At 34.6% G+C, this 17,905-nt stretch overlaps 2 protein-coding genes across 3 annotated transcripts; one reads left to right on the forward strand and one right to left on the reverse strand.

Moving 5' to 3' along the window:
• Nucleotides 1-2,375: 2,375 nt before the first annotated feature.
• LOC132632022 (cytochrome c oxidase assembly protein COX16, mitochondrial) lies at nt 2,376-11,050 on the forward strand. Of its 2 annotated transcripts, none has more exons than XM_060347803.1 (4): nt 2,376-2,841; nt 6,684-6,900; nt 10,076-10,202; nt 10,286-11,050. In XM_060347803.1, exons 2-4 carry the CDS (start codon nt 6,704-6,706, stop codon nt 10,355-10,357), a joined length of 396 nt encoding a protein of 131 aa, XP_060203786.1. In that variant the 5' UTR covers nt 2,376-2,841; nt 6,684-6,703; the 3' UTR covers nt 10,358-11,050. The 2 variants fall into 2 exon arrangements, with proteins under 2 accessions (XP_060203786.1, XP_060203787.1); XM_060347804.1 differs by lacking the exon at nt 2,376-2,841 and adding an exon at nt 5,529-5,729.
• Nucleotides 11,051-12,833: 1,783 nt separating this feature from the next.
• LOC132632023 (plastid division protein PDV1) lies at nt 12,834-17,222 on the reverse strand. Its single transcript, XM_060347806.1, has 2 exons — nt 16,806-17,222; nt 12,834-13,542 (listed from the first exon to the last, which is right to left on the reverse strand). Exons 1-2 carry the CDS (start codon nt 17,109-17,111, stop codon nt 13,027-13,029), a joined length of 822 nt encoding a protein of 273 aa, XP_060203789.1. The 5' UTR covers nt 17,112-17,222; the 3' UTR covers nt 12,834-13,026.
• Between the last annotated feature and the right edge of the window lie 683 nt (nt 17,223-17,905).

The following is a 17,905-nucleotide window of genomic DNA, read 5'->3' on the forward strand; positions in this document are numbered from 1 at the left end:
AAAACGGATCTGCCAACTAGTCAATATGATCAAAATAGAGATTTGTGCAAAAATAGTAGCCCTTCACTCTAATCAAAACCAAGAAAAAGTGAAAAAATAAAATAAAAAAAATCAAGTGTTAAAGCTTCAACAGCATAAGGTAAAATCGTAACTAATGGATTAGTTTGGGAAACAATTATTCACACACTCAGTATTTATATTAAATTAATAAATCTATCCGTTACTCAATAAGAGTGTGTATTCACCTTAGTTTATTGTTTAATTGATGAAGATTAAGTTTGATGTAAACACCGTTATAAAAAAATCTTGTCTTGTCAATCTTTACTTGGTTATTAATTTTGGAACGTTTTCCTTAGTCAATATTTGTTCGATAAATAATTAAACTCTTTAAGATTATTTTAATTTGTATGATCAAATATTTTACACATACACGCATCTTTGTTTGAACATCGTGTCCATAGCTTTACGAATTCAGTCGGAGACGGCTTATATTTCCATTTAACTAAAACAATAGAACATATTTAGCTTAATTTTTGTATTTTTATAAAATAAGTGAAATGATGCTGCAAATTCAACCTAGAGGGAAATTAGAGTTTGATGACCAATAAGTGGAAGTCATTATAATTAGCTTTTAGATAATCATGTAGAATTAAAGGAGTTCGCAAGCTATTGAGACCCTTGTCAAACTACAACCCTAAAATCACAAACTTAAATTTTCTTAACATAAACGAGGTACTTAATTCTATTAAATCGTTAAAATTACTCAACACATACTTGCATATATTTGGATAACCCATAATTTGATTTGTTTAAAATGTGAACTAGTAAATTCTGAACAACATTAAAATCTCAGACTCAAATTTTAGTAAGCTGTTGGACAAAAATAGTCTATAGATACTCTTATAACATAGTGTGATATTGTTTGTTTGGTACAAATCCGCACGATTTTCCTGAAAGGGCTCATACCACTAAAAGTATTCTTTCTGTAGTTTTATTTTCATTTCATCTATCAATGTGAAACTTTGTTCGCATACTCAACAAACGAGATATCTAATATTCTCAAACTGTAGTTACTCAACAAACTTAAATATATCAGGATGGTCCATAATTTGATTTCAAAAAAAAAAAAAAAAGTAAATATTGTGAAAAGGTCATGGGAAAAATACAGTTTGAACTAGGAAGAATGCTTCATGATTTAGTCTAGCAACTTTAATTGAGATCTTATTAATTTAGAATATCATGGATGTAATATATGTATCAACGTACCAAAAAGATGAAGGCATGATTGAATCATAAATACATCACCCTTTTGGGGGTTGACCTCTGAATTAAAAACCAAAAAGAAATGGATTTTTAGAGCCTATGCCGATTGCCGAAAGCACATAAGTATTGCACGCCTAAATTCTTTTATTAAAAAGATTAAAGAGAAAAGAAAGAAAAGGTAGACAAAAGAAACAGGAGAATGTTTTTCTGTTTTGTCTTATCGACAGATTGGCCCTTCAAATATGGAATGCTATGCTATATGTGATTCCAGTGAGAACTGAAAAAAAAAAAAAAAAAACTTAAATTTGTCAGTAAATTTCATTTAAACACTCGAATTATGGTATATTTCAAATGAGCAAATGATTAATGATCATACGCTAAATATTTCTATTAAACACTTCCTTCTCATATTTTGGAAAATTTTCTACGCGTGTTCACAAGCGTCCATTACGTCGATAAGTTAATAACATAAAATATGCCTCATTCTTTAATTATGCACATTAGCATCAATTGAAATATGCATGAGGTTTTACAGCTTATTAAAGTTAAATACGTATAATTAAAGTGGGTGACATACTTTAAGCAGCTAACTTATCTAAATAATGAGTGTTTGAGAACACGCATAAAATCTTTTTTAAATTTTTTTGAATCGTAAGCGTCTAATAGAAATACTTTATCATATATTTAAGTGTTAAATAAGAACATGTCGCAATTTGGGAATCTGAATGAGATTTACTAGGAAGTTTAAAGAGTTGTTGTTGACACGCAATTTTATCCCGCTTTTCCTTCAACTAATTTTATCTGCGCTTCTTGATCATTAATAATTTGGATGAGTTATTTCAAATTTACTTAAGAAAGCACTATATTAATATTAATTGCAGGGTTATTTATTTAAATAAGAAGTTGTATTATATATATATTTGAAAATGGTTAATTCTAGTCCAAATTATTAAGATGAAGATGTCCCAAATAAATTAAATTAATTAGAGAAGGGAAAGGGCCAAATTGGGATCCCCACTTAAAATTCATTAACAGAGCAGCCCATACCGACTCCTTCACCCGACCCGGCCCAAAGCAATACATTTCAGCCCGTATCCCATCCTAAACTGCTTTCTCTTCTCCCTTTCCGAGACGATTTACTTTCAGATTTGTGTCTTACCATTTCTATACAAGTTTCTCTTTCTCCTATCTGAAAATCCGTGGATACAGAACAGGGGGGTTCAAATTTCAAACGAAACCCTAGGTTTGATTTGCACTTGTCTTAATCGTTCAGCCGAGCCGAGGGAAACAACAATCGGGAACGCAACATTTTCACTACTACTTTAAGTCTTAGATTTGTAAAATTCCATTCTGTTTCCGGAGTTCTTTCAACAGCAACAGCCAACATATTATTCTACTTTAGTTATTTTAATCGGGTTCTTTTTTAGCCGCTGATATTACTCTTCATCTTCGGGTAGTGATTCAAAACATTAAGTTATTTTATTCCCCTTTTATCCCTGCTACTGACTCGCTCGGAGCTTGTTGGTGTTCGAGTGTGTATCGGAGACCCGACGCCCTAGTTCACTGCACTCGAGGAAGGTAAACAATCTTTCTTTAAATAGTCTCATTTCAGTTTTAGTAGCTTAAGAAGTAGTTATATCTTCTTACATGTTTGTTTCGGTTGGTTAAATCTCAGTTTAATGACTTGTAGTATTATGCATGCTCAGGATTAGTTAGTTTGGTTTTGGTTTTAATCATGTTTGTATGTTCATGTCTTAATTTCCGTTCAATAGTTTAATAGCATTATGTATGTTCCCGTTTTAATCTCGGTTTGGTGGTTAATAACATCTATAGGTTCATGTATTAGTTTGGTTTTAACTTAATCTTGGCTGCTGATCCTTTACGATATTGTCTCAAACCCATTTTAAGTTCAGATTTCTCTGTTAACTGAAAATATACTTGATGTTTCCCTTTTCTTTTCCCTCTCTGAGAACTGGCTGAAATGTTACCATTTTTCCTTTTCCTGCAGTTGTAAAATTCGCTGGACATTTGTTTGAATTTTAAAATCTTTAAAGGTATCCAAAATCATGTTATTTTTAATAAACTTGAACTCTTGAATCTTTTGGGAGACATGTGTGACTTTCTCATAAGAATGCCATAGATTTAGGAAGTTCCAAAATAGAATATGCATACCGTGATATGGATGAAATGGTGTATCGTTTATGGCATTGGACCAATCGCCATATACAGATGTGGAAAATTAGAATAGCTGGTCTGGTGGTAGTTCAATTCAGGCCACACTTAGATGAACAAGTCGTGGAACGTGATTACTTGACTTTTTTTGAGTTGGCTGTGCTGATTCTTCAAATGTGTGAGTTTACGTAGCAGACTTAAGTTGGGAAGATTGGATGGTAGTATAGAAAGACGATATGCAAGACTAATCATCAGAAAAGATAAGCATGCAAAAGTTGATACTTAATCAAGAATTTTATTAATGAAAGAAAAAGAAACTAAGTTAGTATTGAGACATAATTACAAGTTGTGCAAGATTCCAATTATGTTTGACATAGCATCCACATCCTGTACAAAGACTAGGTTGCACCAAAAAGCTATCATGGAGGCAGAGTTAAATTTAAGGTTAAGTATTTCTCTTGCCTTTAAAAATTATATGGTTCCTTTCGGTCCAAACTGTCCATCTTTACTTTCTAATAGGTTACTTCCTCTCACATAGAACGTGACATTTAGACATATGGAATTGGATAAGTGATCAGTTTACCACATTGTACTGATTTTAAAATTGGCCTTCCAAATTCGTACTTGCCCGGCTGTAGTTTAATATAAGTGTCTTACTAAAGATTATCCACTTACTTTAAATTATAGCTTAACATTATTTTATATATTTTTTTTAAATTTTATGGTAATTCTATTTAAAGGCAATAAATGACCATTTCTAATAGTGATGAATCCTTTTCCAAGCGTAATTCATACCTTTATTTTCCCCACAAGTCCTATTTTAAATAACATTCTTAGATGTCTATCAATAACTTTAGCAATACTTACAAAGATATTTTCTTAAATATTGTAAAATGTTACACCTACATTTTTAGCCTTAATTAATTGACATAAGTCCGGTCGGTTAACCATTATTAATGGATCTTAGAGGATGCCTAATACCTTCCCTCTAGATTAGTTGAACCCTTACCTAGAATCATTTGGTTTCGTAGACTTTAAAATAAAATCATATGGTTCCTTTAGATAATTACTTTAATTAAACTTTAGGTGTCCTTTAAAAATTATATGGTTCCTTTAGATAATTACTTTAATTAAACTTTAGGTGTCCTAATTCACCATAAATAATTAGGTGGCGACTCCTTGACTTTAATTAACCCCGGAATTATCGGGATGTTGTAAACTATTTTGACTTAGGTTAAAATAGGGTATAACAGTTGTCACGGGGAAAAGAAAGATATATTGCTACATTATAAACCAGAAAAGCCACCATCAATCCATTCCCCACCATTACAAAAGTAGAGATTTGAAAGGGGCCATTCCAAATCCCATGCAATTACAAAATCCACTACTTTCCTGAAAGGATTGCTGATTTTGCAAGTTTTCTCTGGGCCATTTGTGGTAGTATTTCTTAATTCCAAATTTTCCTCAAAGTATAGCTAGCATGCTTATCTGATTATAATCAGAATTATCCAGGTGGACCGTCTTATTTAATTGCTGGACACTAGCTAGGTCCCAGTCCCCAAATAATGAAGTAATTGTACGGTTTTCCCTCCAAAAGGACTGGTGTTTAATTTTTGCCCTTCAAAATCGAACTTACGTCTAGCGGGTTATAAGTTCTTTAAGGATGAGCGCATAACTTGTGATATTATGATACGTAAATTATACCCCTCTAGACATAAAGTTCGATTTTGAAATGCAAAAATTAAAGACCTGTCCATTTGAAGGTCGAAAATTAAAGACCAGCACAAAATAGGAACAAAAGTGCAAACGACCCCCAAAATAATCACTTTCTTGCGTAAATGTCAAGTGGATGAGCGTGTTCACAAATTCCAAGTTGTTATATGGTTGCTCAGTAGTTTGGTAATGGGCTCACTACATGTGAAGCAAGCAAAAACCCAGTCTTACAATGTGCTGTTACATAGCATGAATAGAAGCCCAATGGAGCCATAAGCCCACTTTTCTCATTTAGTCCGTCAAGCCCTTAAGACAAAGCCCAAATAAACAACTCTAACCCAAAAATAGAGATTAAACCCAAACAAACATCTTCCATTCTCAATCAACCTCACCGGAACCCCATTCCTCCACTCTTCAATTTCTTTCATTAATTTCTACTTTGATTTTGTCCATCTTTACTTTCTTCACCCCATTTCTTACTTTAGTTCCCAAAATCACAAAATCAAAACATTTTCTTTCCACATACTGCCCTTATAAGGAAATTGCAGGAAGAAGCTGCAACAAATCAAGCTCATGTATAGGTAATATTCCCCTATTTCATAAGACTTTATAAAAGATATGAATTTAAAAAAAAAAAGTAATCAAAGTCGACGTTGATACTCTGTGTGAATTCCAATTGAAAGCCTAGCGTTACCCGATTAAAAAGTTCCTGTTAACACATGAGTAGGACCCATATCTATCTTCGTTATTGATATATTGTGACTTTGAATCTATGCGATGTCGAATGGACTAGAAACTCATGTCCAAGTCCATCCTGATCTACTTGTACTTTATTCTTTTTAGGAATTCTACCTAGATATCACAACGCTTTACGATTAAAATGCGAGCAACATGGCTCGAATCTAGGCTTAATAAGGACAATCTGGCTACATCTTAGCTTAATAGTTATACTCCATACATGTAGCTAATCCTATTATGACTGCGTTCTGTGAGATATTAATACCTCTACATACCATGCTATACTTACAAATAAAAGAAGTCATTATCATTTGGTGTAGTTAACAGTATGTGTCATGCGTGTTTCCTGTATTTTAGGGCCTTTGGGTCAAAGTATTGGACTCATGGGTTTGTTTGGAATCAACTTGAAGTATAGAAGTTGACTGACAAATTCTCAATCGTGTATAGTGTTAGTTCTTCAATAGTTACCGTGGAAAATGAGGTGAAAATGTATAGTGGGGTGGGATGGAGTACAGAAGTTGATGGACAAATTTCTTATTAGAGTTTGATGGCTAAGCTGTGCTAAATTTTGTGTTTTTAAATCATCAATTATACAACAACAACAACAACAACAACAACAGCCCAGTGAAATCCCATAAATCATCAATTATGAGGAGACAATAATGTATTTAAAGAGTGGACTTTTTAATTTGTGAACGGAGAAGATTCATCTTTTGATCAGGAAATAGTGGAATAATTTGATTGACTGCTCATTATTTTTCACTCCACTTCTTGATTAGTTTGAGATTGTGAAGCAGGTGACCTAGTGATATTTACCATGACAACTACCCAGACTACGATGAGTCAGCCTAATAAAGTTAATGAGCGAGCAGCCTTCTCAGCTGCCAATGTTCAAAACCCACCTTCGTCATACAGAAGATTGGGCAGAAGATCACCATTTATGAGATATGGACTTCCTATGATCTCACTGACGGTGCTTGGATCTATTGGTCTTAGCCAACTTCTGCAAGGCAGGTTAGTTATACTTAATGTCAAATTACTCAATTGATGTTTGTTTAGCATTTACAAACTCATACAATTCATTCTAAATTTTTGCATTTCCGCCCTTTTCTTGGCACTGTTATGAAAATCCTACACCTAATAAATGTTCACCACTTCACCTTCTCATAGGTTATGTAAGAGTCATAACTAACAGGCCCTGCAAGTGTTTGAGCTTAGCTCAGAAAACATGTTGTTTGGGGGGTTTGTCAGTTTTATGTAATTATCCTTTTTTTTTTTACTTTGTCCGCCTTTCTGCTAGATCAGAGGCTCTTTTATACGGTCATATTTTCATGTTTTGAAAGTATTCCAATTTCCAACTAGTCCTTATATGACTATCTGCAATTGTGAACTCGTATTCGGTCTTTATTTTCTTGGTTTGGTTCTGATCTGCTTGTTACACTGGGTATGTTGTTGTTGGTTCTGATCTACTTGTTATTATTGTGTATCTAAGTTATAGTTGTTCTTTTTGATGCATTTTTGTGACTTTTCATAGCTTTCATAGTTGCTGCTTCCACAGTAGTAACTAATACTTAGTATTTTTTATATTTTGAATAGCTAAATAGTAAGTTCTAGACATATGAGTCCACTGTTGAGGAAGTCAGTGAGGGAAGACCTTTACATGTTAATCGTTATGGGTCTTGGATACCTCAGACTCATATGTAGCAGTCAAGTACTTGGGGTTATGGGATTGTAAAAACCCTAAGGGGTCGTTTGGTGTGAGGATAAGCAAAAATAGTCCCGGGATAAAATTTTAGTGCCTCCTTATCCCATGTTTGGTTGGAATAAAAATTCAGTATAACTAATCCCGGGATTGTAGCCTTATTTTATCCCACCTTGAGGGTGGAATAACTAATCCCGGGATTAGTTATCCGGGATAAGTTGTTTGCCAACCAAACGAGCCCTAAGGGTTTAGGGTCGAAAATAGTCTAGTTTGTGTAAAGAGATTCTTTGCCAAAAAAAAGTTCATCATGGATTCTCGTGAGTGGAATAGCATCCGTAATTAATGTTTTTGCTTTGGTCTTATTTTATTGTGGCACCTCTTCACTTATGTTTTTTTTTTTTTAGATTTAGTTGCCTATTATTATGTGAAGTGCATTCAATCTTCAAACTGTCTAACATAACTTAACTTAGTTCTAAATAACAGAGTTAACCTGTTAAACAATATTTTGTGTAGCTACTAGCTGATAGTATCTCGCCCATCTCCAAATCACCTTCAAACTCACCTGGACACCTTGTAAGTTGCAATTGCGTTGTCTTTGTATCACTGCTGCCTATTATTGAAATAATTAAGGACGGTATATCGGTGAAATTGTAGTGGTTCATGGTCGCATATTGAAGCATTAAGAGTCACAATGGGTGGAAGAAAGAAACTTTGCACTTGATAATTAGGATAACAACTTCTCTCTTACTTTTACTATTTACTTTTGTCTCTTTTGTTTTCTCTATCATTGTTTCATTGTGACTTTATCTCTCACATAATGGCGTGATCTATGAGGAAAGGAGAAAAATATCGAGAAAGAGACTTAAAAGGGCATCGGGAACTTCTTGTTATCAACTCATGTAATGACGTAATGGTAATAATGTTTCACTCATCTAGCCTTTCTGACTTTTAATTCCTTAAATACTACAAATTCAGAGGAAGGAAGCCATGGAGAATGTGACTAATGGCAGCAAACTTAGTGGGACTATTGAATCTTTGCTACATTTTGATACCTATCGGGAAAAAAAAGAACCCCCGCTCAATTTTGCTAAACTCCATTAGTTGAACTAATTCATTCTAGATAAAGAAATTGTTAAATTTGTTGTGACATGAACAGACAAACAAATGGTTAAACTCGCTGGGACATAAACATACTCCATAGCTTGGGCCCAATAAACCTCAAGTATCCCAGACCTTTATATTTTGTAATAGCAATGGAGTATGTTTTATTTTTAGTCATTAGATCTATAATTAATATTGCTAGCTACGGGGAACAGTAGTTCACACAACACCTGCATACAACAAAACATACATACATTTACCATGTACAATAGCACTGTTGAAGGTAATTAAATAATAGTTAAAGATGGTTGTAATTAGCTTTACCTGCACAAACACGTGTTTATACATTTACTACAATACAGATGATTTAGAAGTTATTTTAGAAGTTCTAGAATCCCTGTAAGAAGAATCAAGGACACTATTTTTTTGCTTTTTGAACTATAAAAGTATAAATATGGCACACAAGACTGCGTTTGTGCTTTGATATTTATAACATCATTACTTTTCAGAAAAAAACCACCCTATCAGAAAAAAAAGAAAAAAAAAAGCCAAAACGAAGTGTGATTCAAAAGGCAATTCAAGGCAGATATTGATAGCTCAAGGAAAGTGTGACAACAATTCAGGAGGAGAAATTTTCATTTACCTTGTTGATACCTAAATGCCATGTATATCTTCTTGTTTTAGATCATTGTGCTTTTGACTTGTCGCACTCTGATGTTATATTGACTCTTGTCTTCTGGATCATTATGGTGATAATGATACTTATATGTGTATTGATAATGCAATAATAACTTACTATATTTCGTTAGTACTACTAACTATTGGCATCCTGCTAGAGTTAAATTTCGGTAGCTGAAGACCCTCAAGGGTGGCTCAGTTGGTTGAGCATGGGGCTTCCATAAAGGAGGTTTCAGGTTCGAAACCCCCTGTTAGAGGATTTGCCTTCTAGGTCGAGCTCATTGCTCGGGGCTTGGCTAGTGCGGGTTATCTCTTCTGTGTGGTTTGCGGGTTATTGCACAGGAGCGGGGTTTACCCTGTGCGCAACCGAAGGGTAGCGGCTGCGGGTTCACTTGTCATCCAAAAATTCGGTAGCTGAAGTGAAAACCATAATTTTTATTGGCTGTTTCAGTCAGCCAGAGTCTACTGTCAATATGAGGGCTAGGCATTAAAATGTGCCATTTCTTACCCCCCAACTGGGTGTATTTATGTGGTTCATGCCCCCTAATAAGCAGTATAGCTTCCAGATAGCCAAAATTCTGACATTTTGGTGATATCCCCGTTTTCCTTGGACAGTTTTCTCCTGCCATAACTTGTTCAGGGTTTTAAGACATTATCCTATAATTTTTTCCCTTGGCTTAAGACTAAGTGGTGCAAAATTTTGTTCAGCAAGGATATTGCTAAAGTAAAGGATGATCAAGAGTGGGAAATCATCGAAACAAGAAAAGCTCTTTCCAGGGTTGGACCTGTCAATGCATATAACCCCAAAAAAATTAACTTGGAGGAAGAACTAAAGGTACAATTAATCTCCTCCTTTGTGTGTGTGTGTTGAATTACTTTTTAAAGCTTGCTTGCTTTGATGCCTATTATCCTTTGCAGGCTTTGCAAGAGAAGGTTGATATTAATGATTATGAATATAAGAAAATCCCTAAACCCAAGGAAAGCGGATAAAATAACAAAAATGTTACTGGGACTCTTGTGTGAAATAAAGTTGCAGCTCGTTGGCTTCTCTCTTAGGCTGAATGTAGGTAACTCTTAGTCAAGATTTAAGTTTACGCATTCCATGTTTGAAATGCTGTGGGCTATCGTATTGTTTAATTCCTATATTAAAAGTTGATTTACCTAAATTACTAGTCATATTATTGTCATTAATGTATCAACATTGGTGTCGCAAAACACATGGGAATAGCATTGCAAGCTTATTTAACAATCCAAACCCCAATCTTTTTATTGCGCCCAGCTTCCCCTGAGGCAACTCAGGGGTGAACTTGATAGAACCACTCCTTAGAACTCCAAGATGAACGGTGCACAATGTCATATCTCCCTCGAATACTTGGCCCCCAGCAACAAATGCCAAGTATTCGAGGGAGAAATGGCATTTTGCATCGTTCCTCTTGGAGTTCTGAAGAGTAGTTCTATCAAGTTCATCCCTGAGTTGCCTCAGCGGAAGCTGGATGCAATAAAAAGGATTGGGGTTTGGATTGTTAAATTAGGTTGCAATGCTATTCCCCTATGTTTGTTGGGACACCAATGTTGATACATTTATTTACAATAATATGACTAATAATTCTATAGCAGTTCGCCCTCCGGGAAGAGTAAAAGTTGTAACACCAGAACTTGCAGTTACTAAAACTTTTACCAGTTCCTTCTGGCGTACTCTTGTGACTTAATTCTCTACAAATTTGCCCACCATACTTCCTAGTTAAGATTAGCGTATAATACTTGTCAACAAAAGCTTTCTTAATTATTTTCAGTACGTGTAACATCAAAGAATGAAGATGGACAAAAAACTAAAGCAGGTCTTCTAGCACTAAGATATACGATCAAGTTAATTAAACAAACTGAAATTCATATTTAAACTTGAAAAGTATCAAAAACTTGGCAGGTGGGAACGGTCTTCAATTCATTTCTAATTATGAAATTTTATTGCAATTCAGATAGCAATGTGTTCTAAACTTCCAGTTTAATTATGGTCATGATGTCACTAATCTCTTAAAACTAGTTTGCATTTTACATGCTCTACATTTTTTTCTATTGAAAAAGAACTGGACTAAGGGCCTTTAATGTGGGATGTTTCTTTGGCAAAAAGTACACAATATTTTGGTTCTGGACCCGTAAATATAGCGCCTTTACCAGCAGCAAACTTAATTTATATCTACACAATCCTAACCTAAACTTCAAAATATATCATGTGTTTTCGGTTTTCTTCACATATTTGACTAATAGCATTAACTTGCCGGTGCATGTTTAATCATCTTCTAAATGCTACAATACACAACATTCTGCATATTACCTTTAGATGAAGAATGACACGCTTATTGGCAACAAGTAGTCAAATTTGTTGAACTTCACGCTGAAACATATATATAGACTAGTATAAAATTGGCATATGTTTCAAAGAAATGTAGCTGTGGCTCTTTACAACATTATAGGAAGCAAAAACATACTTGGTCGATATGTCCCCTTCTTGCCACTTTGTCTACCATGAGAAACTTGTTTTTAGTATTAAAATTAGCAGAAAATATAAAGGATAAAAAGGTAAAGTTGTTGGTCAAATTAAAATGACTTTTAAGCCCAAAACAAATAAGTTGGGGTTGACCAAACTTCTTGATTTTGACTTATTTTAAGCACTTTTAAACTTAATTTAAGTTATTTTTTATTTTTGCTAACCACTCAGATAAATTAAAAATGGCTTATAAGTTGGTTTGAACAACTTATAAGCCAATCTAAACGGGCTCTTAATTGGGGCAAAAGTCCATCATTTTGGGTGTGTTCGGTATGAAGGAAAATATTTTCCAATTTTCTCATATTCGTTTGGTCAAACTTTTTGAAAAAAAAAAATCTTTAGGAAAACAAGTTTCTTAAAAATGAAAGAAATGACTTCCCTAATCAAAGTAGGAAAAAAAAAGGCCACAATTAGCATTTCACCAATCACCCAACTCAACCCCAACCACAACAACTAACACAACCCCACGCACCTCCCCCACCCACCACCCCCATCCCACCCAATTTTTTTTTTATAGAGTTTTAAATTTATTTTTATTTTTTGGATTTTCTACACTATCCACCCCCCCCCCCCCCCACCCACACAATCAAATCAAAGTAGAAAAAACAGGTGCACAATTAACATTTCACCAACCATCCTATCACCACTCAATCCACCACCCCCACCCCAAAAAAAAAGTTTTTTTTTAAAAGCAAAAGTTTTGATTTTTTTTTTTTTACTATTCCCCCCACCCAACCGAATATAAAAAAATAAGTAAAAATTCACTTATTTTCCAAGAACACATTTTCCTCCTTACGGAACACACCTTTGGTTAAACTTTTTTCAGAGAGATACAATTTTATACTCCATAACGACAGTTGAAAATTTCTATCTTATAAACATAGGACTTCACCTTTTCAGAAATCAGGACGAGCGTAGCACTGCAAGACAAACTCACATCTTATGCTTTAATAGATCTAAAACTTGTTTTTACACGACTAAGCATTGACAACCACCAGAAACAAAAGCTCTACCCCATCAATCAACAAAACTTCGGCAGCCAAGTGGAAGCAGTTACATAATACCCTCGTTTTTTCTCCCCAATTCTCACCATATACCAACTTTATTTTACGTTTCAGCCTCTGGCTGACAACACATCCAAATTTAGACTGGAAGATGACCCCTCAGGCTGAGAGATTTTTCTCATATTTCTGTTGTGGCCAACATCTTGTCCTAATGGGAAGTCCAAAAGGTATTTTTCCTTGCTACCAACTTGCTGCAGGTGCATCAGCGCAAGCATGCTGATTGCAACCAAGGCTGTGTTTCCCAAAATTCCACCCACTTCATCCACTCTAAGAGACTTCCTAAAGAAATTAAAACAAGAGAAGAGTATATTGACTAGAGCATTTGATCTCTTCCTCTTCTGCGCCGTTAAATTCTCACCTGGGGGGCTTGTAGCAGGAGCATAAAGATTTTCAGGAGAAACAAACTGACTCGCATTACGAACATCTCCCACCAAAGATTGAGCTTCTTCAATGAATTTATAGTTTTTACCCTGATGTTCAGCCAATCGCATTGCAAGTACACTTCGGCTTTGCTCTAAGCGAGCAAGTGCAGCATCCCTTTCTGCACGTTGCTGATTTTGCACGGTCTGGTAAAAATGCACCCAAAAAGAAGAAGAGAAGTAAGCAGGAAGTTAACTATCTGTTGGACACAATATAATAATAAAGTCAATCAAACTGCAGTCATACTTTTATAAAATAAAATAAAATAAAAAGGAGAACCAATTAAGATATCGCTTGTGAATAAGTCAAGAAGAATATATCCAGCAATAAAGAAAAGAATACCAGAAACAGTTTAATGACAGGATCTGTCCATTTACATCCTCATAAATCAAACTTGAGGTTTCTTCTATCTTGAACATACTCTTTATCAATGCAAACAGCTCAAACCGACTACTTGTCTTCACCAATCACATCTCTGTACAATTCCTAATTGCTTTTCAACTTTCTCATTAGCTGATTCTGTTAGACAGTACTTTACTCTACTCGCACGCCTTCACAGCGCCTGCCCAACGACCGCACAACACCGAAAAGGAAAAATGAAAACCGCTCTAACACATCATGAACCCCTTCAAATAATGCAACCGGAGAAAGAACATACAGATTGCATTTACTAAAATTACTCCAATGCCTTCAAAGCTGACTAGCAAGAAAAGTTGGTCTTATGCATCGGGTACCACGACCCCCACATGAACCAACAAAATACAGGAAGCAGAGCAGTTGTCAATGGCAAATCTCCCTAAAAGGTTACTTGTGTTAAACAGACATGCTGAGCGATCCAACCAGAATTGGCATCGTCTCTTGGTTCAGATGCATATGTAGCAGTAGCACATTGAAAGCGGATAGCGGGATATTTCTCATGGTGAAATTTATGAACTTTTGGAGCAGCCATTTTAAAATAAATCTAAGAGTTTATAAATATAGACTTGTCATAAGGCAAAACTCCAGACCTAAAGAATTTGAGATCAGGAAAAATATTGCATTGAAAGTGGACGTATTTCTTAAAGTGATCAACTGATACATGGTAACACGGGTAATATTCCTGATTTTGTTGCAATCCTAGAATTGCTCATTGATGACGGATTTAATGTTTCGTTTGGATAAGTTGATGACAGATTTAATATTAGAATTGGTAGTTACCTTTATCTCAAAAAAAAAAAAAAATCTAATATTAGAATTGGTTGGCTATTTTAACCACTATAGTTTGATCTTTCTATCTCTTTTTTGTGGTGGTGCTCGAGCCAGCTTGCACACACCTCGACTATTCCATGGGTACTTGCTACCTCCTACTAGCACAGGTACCAGAGTTATCTGCCCACTAAGACTTAGGCAGATGGGAAGCAATTTAGTGTTTTTTTGTCTCTGCTAGAATTGAACCCTTGTCTCTAAGTTTTTCACCCACTTTATTGATCAATGGGCACATCCTTAGGTGTTGCACTACGATCAGTAGGCCTCCTCAGTTGCTATTGTGCTTTTCTTCCCTTACTTTGGTTGTTAGTCATGTTTGGATGACCCTTGAAAAATGAATACACTTCTAAAACATTGGCATGTGAATTTCCTAAGGTGTCTTAATCCCACCTTTCTAATTCATATAGCAAATATTTGTGCAATTAGGGCCACCAGAAATATCAATAAATCCAAGTTATACTACACAAATATATACAAAAATATCCTAAGAAAGGTGAAATCAACTTCTTCTAAGCTCTGGTGGCTAAGACACTAGACGGCTAGACCTCTCTCACTCTCTTTCTTCTCTCTATCAGATATGTTAGCTTCACCTCTTGATCCATGAAAGATTGTGATTCCAGCGGTCACTCAGCATCTCAATTTGGGTGTCCATATACTTGTAGAGGCCAAAGTTGTAAGTGTTGCAGCCTCTGGTGGTGGTTTTGCCTTATTATTGCTTCTCTAGAACTTGCTTTGTTTCTAGCTTTCTACTAGTGTTAGAATCTGCTTCAGCATCTTCTGCTCTATTCTTGTGGACACAGTTGCACACAGAAAGCTTCTTGTTGAACAACAAACTAGGTTTATCTATTCGGTAAACCAAAAGAGATCAGTCCAAGCCAGTTACCATATAATTGACCCATCCCTTCTACTCCTAGTCGAGCTCTCTTTTTATTGCTAACCATCCGTAGCAATATCAATTTTTCATATTAAACGTCCCACAACCATTAATGTTGGATACAACTTTTTATGAACATGTACGCCTTTATATTCTGTTCACTAAAATCAAAAGAATAATTGATACTGACAACGACCATAATTGATACCAACCTCAATGAACGTACACCATCAAAGATGCATACAGTAAATCCAGCAGGTTCATGACCATTCTCCTATCCTCATTCGACCCAAGAGAGTCATTTAATGTGCAGGGTAAGATAAACATTGCTAACAATTATATTTTTATTTTTGTATAACAAAGTGCCAGTAACAAATCATCTGGCTATCCTACATAGCATTGTCATAGGAGTTGGAAAAAAAACTTTTTCTAACAAAATACTACCAAGTCTTCACCGCATGAAGCATCAAACTTTTCTTTATGAGCACCTAATAAAAACCAAGCTGTCAAAGACTGCTATTTTTATGAAAATTTGGCAAAAGATCAAGTAGGCTACCATCTTACCCAAGCTAAAAATGCATGTCACAAAATCAAATAACCAGAAGCTTTTTGCAGTAATTTCTGGACAATGGACAACATGGAAGGAATTTCAGCTAAAAGCAATATGAGTTTGAGAAAATACAGTGCTTAATTTGAGGCATGAAAACTAAAAAAAAAATACACTTGTCTTGTGTTCCCTTTTCATTTTGGCATCCCTATTCCTCCCTTGCCTCTTGCTTGCAGGGCACTAAATAAGATGTAGTATATATCCGCTAACACCAAGGATTCTATTATAACGTTTCATCAAACAGTTCAACTCACATGAATTGCAGCATAATAATAATAATACTCTAATATCACAACATTCCGTAATTTCTTCCTTCACAAATTCCATTCAGCCAAAATTGAATCAAATAACTAATAATAAATCAAATAACTAATACTCCGTAATAACCAGAAGACTACCAAAAAACGAATAAATTATAGCAATAGACCAAAAACCAGGGAAATTTTCAAAAAAATATACAGCTCTTGAAAATTATTACGCCACGTAGCCCAATAGACAATATTATAAAACATCAAAAGCATTATACATAATGTATCAACCTTGTATAAAATGTGTTTATGCACAAATATTAGCTAAATCGGGTAACAAACTCAAAGTACAGGCTACGCGGCGTAAATACTTTCAAAAATAGACATAGAGCGTAATTTTCCCCAAAAAAAAAAAGGAAAGAAAAGGGAAATTACATGGAAGAACTCAAGCTGGTCCTCAAGGTGTTCAAGAGCAGTGCGAATAGCATTAAGACTCTTAGCTTCATGAACGGCGTTTTCATCCTCATCTACACGGAACTCCTTAACGTAAACGTAACCAGATTTTAACGGGTCGGGTTTCTTCTTAGAACGGAAGTCATCGGACTTACTAGTGCGAGCCTTGACGGAATTGAGGAAATGAGCGCGAGAAACGGAGTGAATAGCATCGCTAAGTTTATCGTGTAAATCCCAGATTTTCTCCAGGACTGCTTCGATTTCATACAACTCCATCTCCCATTTCATGGAGGAAACACCACTCCGGACGGAAAGTATATTCAATAGTATTTTATTTTGTTACAAAAACCAATAAAGCCAAAAGGGAAAGAGAGCATTCTAGGGTTTGTTGTCCCATTTACGTGGCATTGTCCCAATTTTCAGATTTCAATTTCATAATTATTTCGGACATAAAAATTTTAAACTTTCGAAATGGTAATCATTTTGTTCCTTCTTTTTAATCTGTTTTATCAATAATAATATATTTTTATATTTAAAAATAATTTTAACTTAAAACCTTTTTTTTTTATTTATACCTTATTTTAGATCACAAACTTTAAAAGTCTACTTTTATTTCTTAAATTTCGTACTTAATCAAACTTTATAACATAAATTGAGATGGTAAAATAATATAAATCATACTCCCTCTGTTTCAATTTATGTGAATCTATTTTCTTTTTAGTTCGTGTCAAAATGAATAATATTTTTCCTAATTTGGAAATTAATTCAGTCACATGAATATTCAAGATTTATTTTGAATCATAAATTTCAAAAGTCTTCACTCTTTCTTAAATATCGTGTCTAATCAAATAGCTTCACATAAATTGAAATGAAGGGAGTAATAATTAATAATTTAAAATATATATAAAGAAATTTCGATGAAAAAAATTTTGATTGACTCTCGAAATTTCAACCCTCCACATAAATTAGGACGGAAAGAGACTATTTTTTATTATTGTTTATTTAGTTTGTGTATTTGTATTACCCGTCTATTTTATTTTATTTTGGGATTTAGTTAGCGCTTGGTTCGCAATAACCAACGC

Source organism: Lycium barbarum, chromosome 3, assembly GCF_019175385.1.
Source record: "Lycium barbarum isolate Lr01 chromosome 3, ASM1917538v2, whole genome shotgun sequence".
Taxonomy (NCBI): Eukaryota; Viridiplantae; Streptophyta; class Magnoliopsida; order Solanales; family Solanaceae; genus Lycium; species Lycium barbarum.